The sequence below is a fragment of the Quercus suber genome, unplaced genomic scaffold (assembly GCF_002906115.3).
Source record: "Quercus suber isolate HL8 unplaced genomic scaffold, Cork oak 2.0 scaffold_592, whole genome shotgun sequence".
Lineage (NCBI taxonomy): Eukaryota > Viridiplantae > Streptophyta > Magnoliopsida > Fagales > Fagaceae > Quercus > Quercus suber.
In genome coordinates this window covers 304,979-321,650 of record NW_027070037.1, presented here as the reverse complement: position 1 = coordinate 321,650, position 16,672 = coordinate 304,979, and the positions used below count along the sequence as shown (strand labels likewise).

Below are 16,672 nucleotides of genomic sequence, written 5' to 3'. Positions count from 1 at the left end.
CAACTATAGATATTTTCTTTTGTTTGCTTTGCTACAATATTCTGCTCAATATTTGTATTCTATTTTGGAGTTAGTCTCATGAAGTCGCCTGTTACCCTTCAAATATAAATATAAAGACCGTATCATAGCTTGACTCTAGGTAACGCTTTGGTTTTTCTCCAAATATTTATTTTCTCCATGGGTTTGAGTCCGAGGACCATGCAATACCCTGGTTCTGTCTAGTACTTCTATTTTTCTACAAGTATCTAGTTTTCCATAGGCTTGGGTCCGAGGACCATGCAATGCCTTGGCTCAGTCTAGTACTTCTATTTTTCTACAAGTATCTAGTTTTCCATAGGTTTGGGTCCGAGGACCATGCAATGCCTTGGTTCTGTCTAGTACTTCTATTTTTCTACAAGTATCTAGTTTTCCATAGGCTTGGGTCCGAGGACCATGCAATACCTTGGTTCTGTCTAGTACCCAGGTATAATGGTGTGTATAGTTTTACCATAGGCTTGGGTCCGAGGACCATGCAATACCTTGGTTCTGTCTACCACTTCTATTTTTTTGTAAGCATCTAGTTTCCCCATAAGTTTGGGTCCGAGGACCATGCAATACTTTGGTTCTGTCTAGTACCCAGGTATAATAGTGTGTATAGTTTTACCATAGGCTTGGGTCCGAGGACCATGCAATACCTTAGTTCTGTCTACTACTTCTATTTTTCTGTAAGCATCTAGTTTCCCCATAGGTTTGGGTTCGAGGACCATGCAATACCTTGGTTCTGTCTAGTACCCAGGTATAATGGTGTGTATAGTTTTACCATAGGCTTGGGTTCGAGGACCATGCAATACCTTGGTTCTGTCTACCATTTCTATTTTTCTGTAAGTAGAGGTTTGTCCTCGAACCGCTTTACTGGAGGTGATTCCTCCTTGATCGGATTATGATTTTTACACGTGGCGTTAATCTCGCCTCCAGCTCGAGGCCCCATCTTTTTCATTTATGAAGCGCCCTTTGTCTGTTCGTGTTCCGCGCTTGACGCTTCGGTGCGCGAAACGCGCCTTCATTAATGTCCTCGTGAATTAACACGAGTCCAACGGTCTACGGCCTCCTTGAAAATTGGTAGCTTCATTATTAGCCCAGCTGATAATTCTCTTTTCGAACTCTGCATGAATTAATTCTCACCAACCCCCATCCCCCATCCCTTATATAAGGCGGGGAGATGGTTTCTCCACAATCCATGGACCTCTCAACACAAACAGAAAAAATGCATTCTTCCAGCTCCCCAAGCCCTTTTAACAACCCCGCCGGAATTGTGACTGGAATTGGCAAAAGCCGGTATGGCCGCAGCCCCCACTGGGCTTCCGGTGAGGCAGAATCTAGGCGTAACCCCGATGGCGCCCTACAAGGTGGCCCAGAGGGATGTTGTTAGAGTACCTAACGTCTCTCCTCGGAGCGCACCCCCGACGAAGAAGACGTGCAAATTCATCTCACGGGCGGTGCTCGAGTGTTGCCGTCTCCAACGGCCAACACTCGTGAGGATCGGAGAGAATCAAGGGAACATCATGGGGGAAGGTATCCTGGAGCCCCTGCATCTGCTCCTCTCTTTGTTCCAGCTCCGCCGTGCTGAGAAGGGAGTTGTCGGTGGCCTGGAAACATGATGGCCCTCCCCTTTCTCCGCCTTTTGTGTCAAGCTCTCCCATTCTCTTTATACCAATAAAGGGACGGCTTGACACTTCCCACCGGCTAGCTTTTTTAGGGCGGCTCCACCTGGGCCTCTGATTGTAGAAATAACTAGTAGGATTAGCTTGTAAATTTATTTGTGAAACACACCTGCCTGAGCCTCTGATTGTAATTTGTACTGTTTCTATTTATGAAATAATAATATCAAGATTTCTCTTTTCACTGTCAAATCTTCTATATATATATATATATATTTTTTTTTTTTTTTTCAACCTACTGTAAAACGACCACTTAGAACAATCGCCTGATGCGCCAGCCAGCACCCTAATCCTTCCACAGATGGCGCCAATTGTAAGGACTCGATTTGCGTTTGACCCTGATTACAAATGGGTTTTCAGCCCAATCAAGCCCAAACAATAAATTTGTAGATAGTGGGTTAAAGGTTTAGGCGCTGGCCATCGTTCACCAAGCATGAACTCTTTTTTATAAAAAAAAAATACTTAGAGTTAATTTACAACTAGGGGAATGCTCCTTGGCCATGGAGCCCCTTTTCTTCTCTTTTTTCTTCCCCCCTCTTCCTTACTTTACTTGCTTTTCTTATATAGTCTTCATCTTCCTATCTCCTTCTTCCATCTGTTGATCATCCATTCGCCTCCTTTCTGGCCATCCGTCCCATCAGAGGCCTTATCGGTACTCAAGTGGTTCACTTTGATCAACGTTGCCCTGCTAAGGGGTTATATCCCCATTAATGCGGCCAGAGGGGTTAGGTGAATGCATTAAGTGTGAATGTGACACCTTGCTCTGGGCTTGTCCCCTCCCAAAAATTATCCTTAGTATGCCGAGGTCGAAGAGGTCCTCGGCGTGGGTCAAAAAGAGGCTTTGTCTAACTTAGCCTTGGCTGGTCAGTTCTCCTCGGCGCTGGCCTCGGGCCTATTACGCGATGGGCTGTGGCTGTTAGGCCCATGGGCCCCACATATTTATATTAATATATATATATATATATATATTTTATCTTTGTTAATATTTTTAGCAAACACTAATTTTATCAAAATTCTTCTCCCTTAAAATCAACAAGAGAAATGTTACATTTATAATATTTTTACAACAAATCTAAAGTCGTAGGTTATTATTGACTGTTATTATTAGGAAAAAAGTGACAGTTTCAAATTAGAACAAGTGATAATTTACCACCTAAGAGTTATTGTAAAAATATTGTAAAAATATTATGGACATAGTATTTCTTAATCAACAACAATATTGAATACTATAACAAAGCAAAAAAAAAAAAAGTTGTGAAGAGTTTGTTAAAGACTATAAAAGTAATTTTGCTCACCAAAATTTAGAAAAAGAAAAAAGAAAAATGATTTGTTTGGGCTCGTTGTGAATGATTTAATAATCTATAAAACAAAAATTGGGTAAATTGGTGCAGTACTTTATGTTCTCCATTTAAATTCAAACACGCGATTGCATTGGCCAAGGAAGTATAAAAAATGCTACATGTAAAGGCACATTTTGGTTCCTAAGCCCAAAAGACAAAAGGATTCAAGCTCAAAGAGCCTAACACAATAAATTTTTAGAGAGTGAGCTGGAAACTAGATTTCAATAAGTTAGACAACAATCATAATCGGTTAAAGATGACAAGAAAGCAAAGATAAACAAGTTTCGTGCAAAGAAAATCTTCCTCGGCAAAGTCCAAGCAGGGTAGATCTTGTATAGGCCTTTTTTCATTTTTGATTACAAGTCCAATTCTTATTGCTACTGTGTTTTTTCTATAGATTCTCAAATGATCCCTCTATAATTGGGGTCTTTCTTCTTTATATTATCTTGTTTGCTTCATCTCAACCCTTCACGTGTAGATCAAGTTGCTGGCTTTTATCCTTGTCTCATTAACACCTTCCTAAAGCCTTTGGGAATAGCTATAAGGCTGAATATCACTGTTCAGGTATCACCTCCACATTAATGCTGTTAGGGAGTTAGCTGCAGAGCTTTTAATATGGTAGCAGTAACTTTTTCTTAGACATTTCTTAGCTTCCCTATGTCCTATTCCCTCCTGATGTTTATCCTTACTAGTAGAATTGTCTGGAGCTAGCATAGCTCCTAATGGCAGGCCAAACATTTTGACCTTTGCTCTACTTAGCCGAGGTGGCATTTCTTCTCGGACAACCTTACCAAACCTTTATGGCTAGAATCTTTCCATAACTCATCGATTAGTACCTTTCCGTTAAAGCCTACCTGTCATTGGACTGCTAAATGTTCTCGAACAAGGTCCATGACCCAATATACACTCCTGGGCAAAAATCCCTACACTTTTAATGCCCAAATTCTTCATGGTGGATGTGATCTCTTCTTTCGTGGCACCATGCACTCGTAATTTATCTAGGTATTCCTCAACAAGTTCTTTTTCGGCATTGATATCTAATCCCGAGGTTCTATTTAGCGTTTCTTCCATGTTAAATTGGCTCTCTAGTATGTGCCTCACCTTCTCGCCGCACACATAAGTTGTAAAACAACATTGAAGATTACAGAGTTCATTGTTTACAATTGCAATGACATATAGTACTTCTGCATTGTTTTTGAACACACAGATTTTTGCACTAGCAATTACCTCTTGAACTGGACTAATTTACGGACAATCAAAATAACTAATTAGTGTATAAGGGCAGAGTTCAAGTCTACACTGACCTGTTGATACATGGACAAGCGCCTTCAGTTTAATACATTTCTTTGCGAAGTTCAAAACATGCAAAGCTCCATATGTGTTGATGCCCGATGCAATATCATATCTAAAAGAGGAAAGAAAGGAATAGAAAAAACTTAAAAATAAATAAATAAATATATGAATCTTTTTTACCATGCACAGTTGCACACATCGTTTTTTTTGGTTACCTTTCATCAAAGTTTGTTGTAGCAGCAGAATTTAAGACAATGTCTACTTCATTCCACATCTCTTCTCTTAATATAGAATCTTTGATTCCAAAATTCTCGTCACTAATGTCACCAGCGATTGGAGTAACCCTTTCAAATATAAAGGATTCTAGATTTGCACCCAAACTCTTTCTTAGAACGTTAAAGAGGTCCTGTCTTATTACCTGCAGATCAAACCAATAAAGAAAAAAAAAACAAAAACAAAAAACCATTTAAGCCTATTTAGTACGAATATTGTATTGTAACTAAATCCTAGGAAATTAAATAAATTTATTTTACCCTTATTTTGCTATTAAGAATAAAAATTATTTTGAAAATAAAAGAAGACTAAAATGTAAATTAAACCAGTTAAGTTTGACATAATTTTGATTTTGGTTATTAATGTATAAAAGTCTTAATTTTAGTTCTTAACATTTAACATTGTTCTTATTTTTGTCATTCCATCCATTTACAGGAATGGCATTATCGTTAAAGACCATTTAAACTCATAAATTAAAACTATATCATCTTGTTCACGATTATAAAAAAAATTATGTGTAATATTTTTTTTCTTTTTTTTTTTTTAATTTTTTTTCTATTTTGCTATTTCTCCCCTATTTTCATCTCTCTCCTCTTTTCTTTCTTGGTTTCTCACATTTCTAATTACACTACTAATTACACCTCAACTGCGTAGATACTGTCCATTTTGGGACCTATATTTATAGTTTTGTTCTCCCCCAAGGTACAGAACAATGGAGAAAAATGCCTCTACACACATTGAAGGGAAGTTACTCCTTATAAATACATCCCTATATACTTTGCTAGGTGATATGAGATTTCATGGATTGTATGCCCCCTTTTGGGTCTCTATAACACAGAGTAGTTTTTTTTTTTTTTTTTACTTAACATATACTAGTTAAGTTTAGGAACCTCATGGAATGATACACTTTAGTCAGCTGGCACACATTAATATAGGAATTGCAAATTTGTTTGGCATTGTTAATGCCCATGTAATTTAATGGAAATGAATGGAAGGACAAAATGGACAATGATGTTAAATGTTATATATGTATTAAAATCAAAATTTCAAATTATTTTTAAAAAATAAATAAAATTTCAAAATATTAAAGATCAAAATCAAAATTCTCTTAAATTTAAAAAGATGTATTTTACATTTTAGTCTTTAAAAAAAAATCATGTATGTGACACGTAAAATCTCCTGCCTACATAATCAAAAAGAACTAAATGAGGTACCTCATGACAAAACCGTTGTGTAGCAGACTCATTATCTGAAGCTCTCAAAAGAAGATAGATCCTTTTTACATTTGGTTGAACCCTCAATATTTTCTCCACAAAAAATGCGTTCATTTGTGCAAGCAAAGTATCACTAACACCAACATCCTTTCAACACACGCATACATAGAATTATAAACAAAGCATAACACAAACATAGGACTATATATATACACTCATACATACATAAACGAGTGGAGTCAAGTAGAATATATACAAGCAATTTGCTTGACAGGTTGTTTATATTTGTAGCTATGAGTAAACATATATAAATGCATTTCGGGAGTGCGGACAGAGAGAGAGAACCTTCTGCTAGAAAGCCTGTGGCACCAATGATTAAAATAGTCTTGTTCTCAAAAAATCGGTGAATACCTTCCAACTCCATGAGAGAAGAAATGAGAAAGGGAGAGAGTAGATGATGATGAATTGATGACCTCTAAGCAAGAAGTGGATGACTTATAAATTGAGAGTTGCCTCGCTTTATATAGAATAACTAAATGCATATTGTAGGGAATCAATTTGGAAAAGCCTTCTGAAATTAAAAGGAAAAACGATCTAACAAGTCCAAACAATAAATTTTTAGAGAGTGGGTGAAAGAACTAGCTCTAAATGATAGGAAAAAGCCTCTCTTTCCTAGTTTTTTTTTTTTTTTTTTTTTTCTCATCCTCCTTATAATGTTGTTCCTCTTTATATTATATACTACAGTCCTCCCCTTGTTTTCGCCGTACACGTGTAGGTTCTATCATGGGAATTCCTTTCTGTCCCATCCCCCCCTCTCTAGAATCCTAAACCAGCCATTATAAGGCTGCTTGATCACTGTTCAAGTATTACCTTTACATTAATGCGGCCAATGAGTTAGCTGGGAAGCATTTAATGTGGAGGTAGCAACGTCAGAAGACATTTGTTGCTTGAACTATCTCATATCCGTTTTTCAATTATAATTCAACCTTATGGACTACATAGGGTAATCAGATAGTTACATCCACCTCGGACTATCGTTCCGAGGTGAATCTCATCCTCGGACACATTTTGGATTCTCATGTGCAATTCTCGGCTCTCCTTCTTATATTAGTTGTATTATGCTTTTATTAAATCATCATTGGACGGATTGCTATCCTCGGATTGGGCTATTAGGCCGCAGGCCCATTCCCTGCAGACTTACCAATACCACCTTATATAACTGGCCCCACACATATTGTCCAAAATAATTTCTAAAATTTTTCACCCAAACACAACTTATTAAAGGAAAAATAAAACTCATATGTTTTTTTTTTATTTATTTAATTTTTATAAATACGTTAGGTTAAGATATCAATCAATTTTCAGTATAGACAAAGTTCGAATTTTAGGCATTTCATTCAACGATAAGAGACTTTACTAATTGAGTTAATTAGAACTCATAAATAAAATTATATGTTAAATATTTCCACCAAGGTGGTTTGAGATTAGAGTAATGTGGGGTCTACCAAAACTTCATTTCTGACTCGCTTGTTTAGATAATTAAGAATAAAAATAAAAATAAAATAGAATAAGAAGAAAAGAAGAAAAGAAGAAAAAGAAAGAAATAAAGAAATAAGGAGGAAGTTTTTTTTTTTTTGAGAATCCAAACCCGGGGGCCAAGCTATATTAAGAAACAAAGGAAAAGGAGGGAAATTACAAGGAATCCCTCGTTACAAGGGGAGCTATATCCTCAGGAATGGCCTCACGCCAAACCTGTGGCTCAATGCCTGACTTAGAGCGTCTGGCGAGAAAATGAGCAACCGAGTTACCTACACGTTTGATGTGCACAAACTTGCAAACTTTAAAACCATTTGCTAAGACAAGAGAGTCCTGCAGCACGTGACCATATTTAGGGTGGACAGCCTCCATTGATAGTAAAGCTTTTATGATTACTTCCACGTCTCCTTCACAAACGAACTCTTTAATGTGAAACTCATTTGCAAAATGAAGGGCTCTGCGACATGCAAGAGCTTCAACTGTCGCAGCAGACTTAGGGATTGGGATGTGTTCAGCCAGTGCTCCCACCACTTGCTCACGCCAGTCACGGATCACCACACCCAAGCCAGCAGTCTCGAGATCGCTAAATAGGGCCCCATCAAAATTAATTTTATAGAGGGGGGGGGGGGCTGGGGGGCCTCCACCTACCTGCACTTGCGCAAACCGTTGGCAACCGTTGCTCAAGCACCTGGGCCATTTGAAAGTCCAGCAAGAACGCCTCTACTTTGGCCCGAATGTGGTGGTACTCAACAATTGAATCCCCAACTCTAGCCGAGTTTCTTCTGCTCCAGATTTGCCACATGATTATGCAAAGGAGGTTTACATCAGTTCGGTCCCTTAGAGAGAATATCAATTCCAATAGATCAGCAAACACCGAGAACTTATGTCTTGTACACTTCATTAGTTCTGCATCCTTCTCCCAAACAACCACCAGCCTGTGGCAACCCCATAACGCGTGAACGGTATCCTCACAAGCAGCCTTACAATTTTGGCAGTAGGCTGTTTGGACCACCCTCCTTCTCTGCAGATTGCACAAGGTTGGAAGTGCTTCATTTGCTACTCGCCAAATTAAGTGCCTGACCTTATACGGTACCTGCAAACTCCATATTTCCCTCCAAATATTGCTAGAACTTCTATTTGTTGAACAAGTTGGGACCTTATTCCTCTTTGCCAGAGCTAGCAACTTGTAAGCAGACCGGCTTATATAAACCTCGTGAGTTGAGGCATGCCACACTTGTTTGTCTGGGATATTTCGGTCACTTAGAGGGATACCTTTTATTATGTTGGCTTCATAGGGTAAAAATTCTTGGGCGATCAATTCAGATTTCCACTAATGCTCTTTCTGGTCAATAATGTCACACACCATTGCCCCAGGTGGCAAGACCGCGACTGGGGACACAATTTTTAAGGCTGAATTTTGTGGAAGCCACCTATCTCCCCTAATCTCCACTGATTTTCCATCCCCTATCCTCCAAACCGAGCCCAACTCCATAACATGTTTTGCCTGAATGATGCTTTTCCAAGGATATGAACCTTTTGTAGAGACCTCACAATCGTAGACCGAACAGTTAGGGAAGAACTTAGCTTTGAACACTCTATGGAAAAGACACCCCTCATTATTTCCGAGCCTCCAAATCTGTTTAGCTAGCAAAGAGTCATTAAACTTGATCAACTCTTTGAAACCCATCCCACCCTCCTTTTTGGGTTGGCATAATTTTCCCCAACTAATCCAGTGGATCTTCTTTTGTTCCCCTCTATAACCCCACCAGAACTTTCTTATTAAGGTCTCAATTTCGCTGATTAGCCCTTTTGGCAACTTAAAACAAGACATAGTGAAAGTAGGAATCGCTTGGATGACCGCCTTGACAAGAATTTCACGACCAGCCTGCGATAAAAGCTTCTCCTTCCACCCTTTTAGCTTCTTCCAAATCCTTTCCTTGATGAGACTAAAGGACTTCTTCTTTGCTCTACCAACCAAGGATGGCAAACCCAAATATTGTTCATATCTCTGAATTGCCGATATCCCAAGGAAGGTTTTAATGGCTGCTTGAACCTCTGGGCGGGTATTGGAGCTGAAAAAAAGGTTAGTCTTGCCCCTATTAATACTCTGTCCAGACGCATGCTCGTATTTATATAGGATGGATTGAACCTTCACACTTTCTGCAACTGTGGCTTTGCAGAAGACTAAACTATCATGCGCAGGCCAGCTGGGCATAAAGAGACTCCCTCTATTTCTCTATTATCCTTGGCTTCTTTAAACAGAGCATGCAATCCTTCCGTCACTAGCAGAAAAAGATAAGGCGAAAGTGGATCGCCTTGATGAAGCCCCTTGGTTGGAGTAATCAAGCCGTGGGGTTGACTGTTAAGCATGATTGAGTATGTAACTGACCGGATACACATAGTAATCAGGTTGATCCATTTTTTGTCAAACCCCATTCTCTCCATAATCTTTTCTAAATAGACCCATTCAACTCGGTCATAAGCTTTGGACATATCAAGCTTCATGGACATGTAACCTGTTTTTCCTGTTCTTTTGGTCTTCAAGTAGTGTAGCGTCTCATGTGCTATGAGAATATTATCTGTAATAAGCCTTTCGGACATAAAGGCACTTTGAGTCTCTGAGATCAGAATAGGCAGCATGGGTTTTAATCGGTTTGCCAGGACCTTGGCAATCAGTTTATATAACACATTACACAAGCTGATCGGCCGGAATTCAGTAACTTTCTTGGGGCGTTTAATTTTTGGTATCAAAGAAATGAAAGTGTGGTTTAAGTTTGGAGGCAGGGTACCTGAATTAAGCATTGAAAGGACTGCTTCTGATACCTCCCCTCCCACCTTATCCCAGAAATTTTTATAGAATAAGGGAGGGAGACCATTCGGTCCTAGGGCTGTATCCGGTTTCATTTGCTTGAGAGCTGTGTGCACCTCCTCCATTCTAAAAGGTTTGAGCAGCTCAGTATTCATAGAATCAGACACCCTTGGTTGCACTCCGCTAAGCACTGAATCCAACTCTGTTGGGTTGACCGTGGCAAAAAGATTTGAATAATAGCTAGTCAACATTTCCCCAATCTGTTCCTCCCCCTCCATCCACTCCCCTTGTGCATTTTCCAGTCCCGGAATAAAGTTCTTTTTATTTCTCTCAGTTGCACGGTAGTGGAAGTACTTTGTATTTTGGTCGCCGTACCTTAGCCACTCTGTTTTCGACCTCTGACTCCACAAACATTCTTCACAGTCCATTAACCTTGAAATTTCCTCAGAGAGAAATTTAACCCGAGCATGATTCCTACCAGCCATGGAATCGCCTTCTGCTGTAATCAGTAACTTTCTGTTTCGTGCCAAAGCCATATAGACATTCCCAAAAACGTTTTTGTCCCAAAGCTTAAGTTGTGTCTAGCACTCTCCAACCTTCCTCAGTACCTTGCTCACTGGGTCCCCGCTTGAGCTCTTATCCCAAACCGAGTGGACTACACCTTTGCATCGCTCGTCTTTGAGCCACATAGCCTCGAACCTAAATGGTTTCTGAGCTCGATTAAACCAGGTTTGAAGGTCATCTGAGACAAGCCATAAAGGCTTGTGGTCAGGGGACGATCCTGGCAAGTGGTGGAGACGAGCCGTGGGGAATTTAAGAATCCAATCTGCCGTTGCCACCGCTCTATCTAGGCGAACCCATACTAGAGCCTCATTGTATCTTCTGTTACACCAGGTAAAAGGCAGGCCCGAATAACCCAGGTCCTTGAGACCACAAACATCCAAACAATCTCTGAAGTCTTGCATCTGTTTCTCAGGGCGGACAGACCCTCTCGATTTCTCATCCACTCTTGTGATTTCGTTGAAATCCCCGACACACACCCATGGCAAAACAAATTGCAAACCAAGGTGTCGCAACACTGACCAAGAATCTTCCCGGTTGGCCACTTCAGGAGCTCCGTAAAACCCCGTAAAGCACCAGGCGTCATCAATTCCTGGATTTATCACAGCATCGATATGTCGTGGAGAGAATGTCTTAATATGCAGATTAAGATCATTGCTCCACAACGAAGCCAGCCCACCCCCCAAATTCCTCCTTGGGACGATGAACATATTATCATACTTCAACCTACATCGCAATCTCTCCAAATATGACTTTTTCTTCCTGGTTTCCATCAAGAAGATCACCTTGGGACCTTTTGCCTTCACTAAATCGGAAAGCTCACGAACTCGCCGGTGGTTCCCAAGCCCTCGGCAGTTCCAGCTTAAGCAATTCATGGCTGACGGCGGGGCTAGGAAACAGCCACCACCGATAGGAGAAGATCCACTTCATGTACACTCACAGCTCTACGTTTTAATGCATTGGAGTCAGAGGGCTCAACTGTTGGACGATCTCTTGACTTAACAAAAATAGCTTCCTTAGGCTTTGGCTCATAGGTTGGACGACTCAGCCTAGTCCACTTGCTCCCTAGGCTACCCTGTTGGGTTTGTATCGACCCAGGTACATTAGTTAAGTCTTTCAAAGATGTTCTGGGCCTATTTACTTCTAAGTCTGCACTAAGTAAAATGTTGGTGCTTGATTTGGGCCCAACAACATTTGGCCTAACAAGATTCTCCTTTCCCGGTCCATTACCCAGACCACTCTCACCATTTTTAATCTGAACATTGCCACCTAACGGGACTTGATTTGACCTCTCAATTTCCACTGTACAGCCTCCATGCTTAATGCCGTCATCTTTCTTGATATCTCCAATGTTAATCTGAGGAGCTGCCATGAAAGTATCTCCATGCTGACACGGCTCCAGATTTTCCGTGGTTGAATAGGCATGCGAGACCACTTTCCCGGGGGCTACTCTGTCAAAACAATGGATATCTCTATCAATTTCAGCTAACAATTGGTCAAACAAAATAGGTTGGGAGGGTTGCAGTGGGGGAACCAAAAAGGGGGACTCTGAATGGACTGGGTTGGAAACTGTCCCATCTCCAGGGATGTCAGAGTCAGAGGCATGGTTTACTTTCTCCTCCAGATTTTTCGGCGGCAAAAAATGTTGGGTTTCACACGCCATCTCTGTCGGAGAGCTCCGACCCCGGTGCTGTGTTCCGTTCTGCTTCGGATTTTGTTTTTCATTTTTCTTTTGGGCGTAAAAGCCCGGAACTGATAGGAAACCTTTTCTAGAGGCTGTGAAGGGTGCAGCCCTCAACCAGGGGCCGAAATGTTGATCCTCCTTTCTGAGAGATCCCTCACTCTCGATCCATTTATCGCAATCTTTATCAAAGTGTGTGAGGCACCCGCACTAGTAGCACACGTTTGGGAGGCGTTCAAACCTGAAGGAAACCCAATGAGCCTCGTCATTTTCAAGGGTGAGGAGCCTACCATGACACAGGGGGACAGTGATGTTTAAAGCCACCCGTACACGAATGAAACTACCTCCGTCACACTCGTTTAGGTTCTCCGGTTGGATCACAGAACCCATAGCCTCACAAATCTGTTCGGCCACTTCTTTGTTTCTGAAGCGTAACGGGATATCGTGAACCTGTACCCAAAACGGCACTGTAATCATGTCTGAGCTACTAACAACAGTCGTATTCTCGTACTTCGAAACTACCATGATATGCTTATCAAAGCTCCACGGCGCTGCTGCTAGGATTCTGTCGACATCTTCTTTGGAATCGAAAGAAAGTAGTATAATATGGTCGCCAATAAACTTCATTCTGAACCCCGTTTTTGTTCTCCATAAGGGGTTGAAGGTATGTGCGATGGCGTCCAGGTTAAGAGGGCGTTTTGTTAGGAATCGCGCCACCATGGAAACTTCTGTGGTGGCTTGATCGGATTTCAGGGCCAAACCAGGGCCTTCCTTCTCCGAAAGAGAAAGGGATTTCCACCGCTTTGACAGGTCTTCCATGTTAAGCTTGTTAGAGATTGGAACAGGACTGGAGAGGGTAGGGGAGAAAGAGAAGTGTTTCCCTGTAACCCCAGAAAAAGACCCAGCTAGCCTTTGGATAACAGTGTTATCCGCAGGGACAATAACTCCTCAGAGAAAGGAACGGCAGTGCTACGAAGCAGGGAAAGGTTTCCAGAGAAGAACCCTCACTGAACGAGCAACCCAGGGAAGATGTTTTACTTTAATAAGGAGGAAGTTAGTTGAACTACATTCCATCAATGTCTACGTACGTATATGGATAGAGAGAGAAATCGGTGCAGAACCTAATTATTATAATCTGGTAGTTAGTACGTACAAGTTAGATTTTCAAGGTGTATGATGAAGCAGGGTTTGACCATATATACTTTAGCCAAAAAAAAAAAAAAAAAAAATCAAGGCTTACGCAGTAGGCATGCTTATGGTTATGGCAATTGGCAAGGCATTAATGATTTACAAAGATGGCTACGTACTGTGAGAACAGACATTCGTTTGAGTATCTGTTAAAGGTTTCTATCTCAACAATTGTTTGAGAGCTTCTGATCTATTTGTATATGCATATATGTCTATGCAAGTCTCAATGCAAGAAATAACTTTTTAAAAGCAAAAAAAAAAAAAAACTATGATAATGATAATAATAATAATAATAATAATAATAATAATAATATAATGTCTCAAAAACTTAGTAGTTTTTATATATTTATGTTCTTCGGTATTAAAATATGCATGAAGACTCATAAAATGTTGCATCAAAGTGGATTTATATATTTACATAATACATAGTGGCAGTAAACAATACAAAAATCAATTCATACGGTAAGACAAGTTCACTAACAGCATATGGTTGCTTCAATTCATAGCATCACCTTTTCATTTTAAAAAAAAAAAAAATACAACATAGACCTTGTGTTGTAATGGTCTTCTCTTCAGTTTAGTCACATGAGTTTCTCCCAGCAACAAGTACAGCAAGATTACTAGCTGTATTCTGTACCCAGCCTGTCTACACAGAGTATATAACATGTCAAACATAGAATCAAGTAACTCCAATTGATAGTCTTTAAAAGCTCTAGCTCGTGCTATACCAAAAACCATCATCCTAAAGATTTAACGCATGAAATCTCATTAACTCATTCTATAACCGACACATTGTTAGATACTTTCAAAGCAGAAAATCGGTCACTACATATAGATCATGATAGCAGATTTCAATGCCATAGTAATAAAACCAAACATTCCCCAGATTTTCTCACCAACCAAAATGAGCAAAATATTAAATGCAGTGTCATTGCCAACATCAATTTGCAAGAATTAAAAGAATCAACAAAATGTGAGCTCATCCAAATAGGTAACCAACTGATCATATGAAATCATGCCTTAGTTGTTGTAGACACCCCATTTTGCCACTCCCATTTAACTCCACTTGCATTCCATTGCATATCATCACCATCTCATGTCTCTAGGGCAAGACTATAATTTTGATTTTTTGATCTCCATATACTTTTCATAAAACAAATCTTGAGTTCATAACAATCAAAACAATAGTTCATGAACATTAATTGAACCACCAAATTAAAAGATATTAAAAAAAAAAAGTTTTAGCAATAAAGTGCACTTGCATGCAATGCCGGCTCAATGGGTGAGCCAAATAGGCAACTGCCTAAGGTCTCTAATGAAAAAAAGCCCCTAAATTTTTACCTATAGAGATATTCTTGTACCAATAGAAGTATTAATTAAGCCCTAAATATTTATCAATAAATAAAAAGCAGTTGCTTTTTATCAAAGAAAAACCAATTAAAGAAAAATGTTTTCATTGAACGGGTCAATCATTTAATCTCTCACAGATAAATGTTAAAAGAACTCATCAATCTTCCACTAATAAATAAATTTATACTCAAATTTTATTGGGATAATTACAGTAAACCCACCTGTGGTAAGGCCCGTTTTCACTTTGCCTACCCGTGGTTCAAAACTTATCACTTTGCCCACCTGAGGTACCTTCCGTTAGGGATCTGTTACCCACATCTCCGTTTGCAGTTAGAAAAACACATTTTTAGAGAAAAACAAACATAACAAAGATCAAAAAGTTAGGGCTTTTTATTTCTTAAGAACTTCTATAAGAACAAAACACAGGAATAGCTCAGATCAAATGCTCAATGAAATCATTTTTAATCTGGAGGATGACGCAAAGGTGGGAGTATAGGACAATTCCTTCAATAAAGACTTCATCAAACAGTTCCTAACAATCCAATTTGAAGGTTTTTAGACCCCTTAAACACACAGATTACGTAGCCTAGATTAATTAGCCAAGTTGTTACTTAGTCAAATTAAGCAATTCTAGGTTAAAACAATCTAAACAATCATATCAAGATATAAAGCAGCGGAATAATAAATAACACAAGATATGATCACCCAGGAAACCACACGGTAAAAACCTGGGGAGGATTTGACCCACCGATCCTCAAGGCTAACCTGAATTCACTATGAAAGAATTGAAGTTCGTACAAAATGACTACAAGCTCCCCGCTCGACTTCCTAATGCTACCCACCAGTAGAACTTCCTGACACGACCACGCGCAGGCTCCGAATCCACGGACTACTTCTTTCTTGAATTCCTCAATCAGCTACAAGCTCCCCGCTTGCTTTTCTTTTAAGTTCCAATGGTTGCAATAGTAATGATCTTCAAGATGTTGAAATCATCTCCACCATGAAAACCCTAAGTTTTGTGTAAAGGAAAACTCCTCAAAGATCTCACACGAGATTCACACAAAACAGCAATGTATGAGCAACAATACAATATGGACAACCTTCAAAAACGTGGCTAGGGTTTTGTTTATATACCTAGGGTAAAAACATAAAACCCTAAACGTTTAATGAAGTAGGGCTGAGTTGGAAATTTGCAGAAAATTCAACCTGTGCGATTTTCGATCGATCGAGTCTATTCTTCGATCGATCGAGCCAGGCCGAAAGTCCCAAGTACTTCTGCAGCCACTCGATTCCAACTTTACAATATTAAACCAACTTTGAGCAAGTCTAAATAAGACTAAATACAATGTTTTGATCATGGTTTGCCAACATTACAAATTAGAGTTCTAAATACATAAAATCCTAAGACCTTAGAACCTAACAAACTCCCCCTTTGGCAATCCGTGACAAAACCCTAATTAACAGTTCAAAGTTTTACAAATAAAAAGCCCTTTACAAAGATAATGCTCATAAAATTCAATTCAGCCTAACTACTATCCATAGTTGCAAGTGTAGACAGCAGCTTAGTTGAATCAACCTGTATAATCCTGAAATACTCAACAAACGCATAAACGCATGTGTGACAGTAAAGAGTAAAACAACAGGTATAACATTCTTGTAAGATTCACATAATTCAAAATAAAGACATATATGAATGATCAACTCATAAATATAAATCAATACGCAGTGAA

General features: G+C 39.5%; 2 protein-coding genes across 2 annotated transcripts; both read right to left on the bottom strand.

Moving 5' to 3' along the window:
- Positions 1–3,880: 3,880 nt before the first annotated feature.
- LOC112006073 (fatty acyl-CoA reductase 3-like) lies at positions 3,881–6,241 on the bottom strand. The gene is made up of 5 exons (XM_024038372.1): positions 6,163–6,241; positions 5,818–5,921; positions 4,546–4,748; positions 4,342–4,442; positions 3,881–4,158 (listed from the first exon to the last, which is right to left on the bottom strand). Exons 1-5 carry the CDS (start codon positions 6,239–6,241, stop codon positions 3,881–3,883), a joined length of 765 nt encoding a protein of 254 aa, XP_023894140.1.
- Positions 6,242–10,743: 4,502 nt separating this feature from the next.
- LOC112006072 (uncharacterized) lies at positions 10,744–11,598 on the bottom strand. The gene has a single exon (XM_024038371.1). The coding sequence runs from the start codon at positions 11,596–11,598 to the stop codon at positions 10,744–10,746; it is 855 nt and encodes a 284-aa protein (XP_023894139.1).
- Between the last annotated feature and the right edge of the window lie 5,074 nt (positions 11,599–16,672).

Coding starts and splice junctions, on each gene's coding strand:
- LOC112006072 (XM_024038371.1), bottom strand. CDS start 11,598: ATGAATTGCTTAAGCTGGAACTGCCGAGGGCTTGGGAACCACCGGCGA.
- LOC112006073 (XM_024038372.1), bottom strand. CDS start 6,241: ATGGAGTTGGAAGGTATTCACCGATTTTTTGAGAACAAGACTATTTTA. Junction 5,922..6,162: donor CACAGGCTTTCTAGCAGAAG/GTTCTCTCTCTC, acceptor AAATGAACGCAT/TTTTTGTGGAGAAAATATTG. Junction 4,749..5,817: donor CACAACGGTTTTGTCATGAG/GTACCTCATTTA, acceptor TTTGATCTGCAG/GTAATAAGACAGGACCTCTT.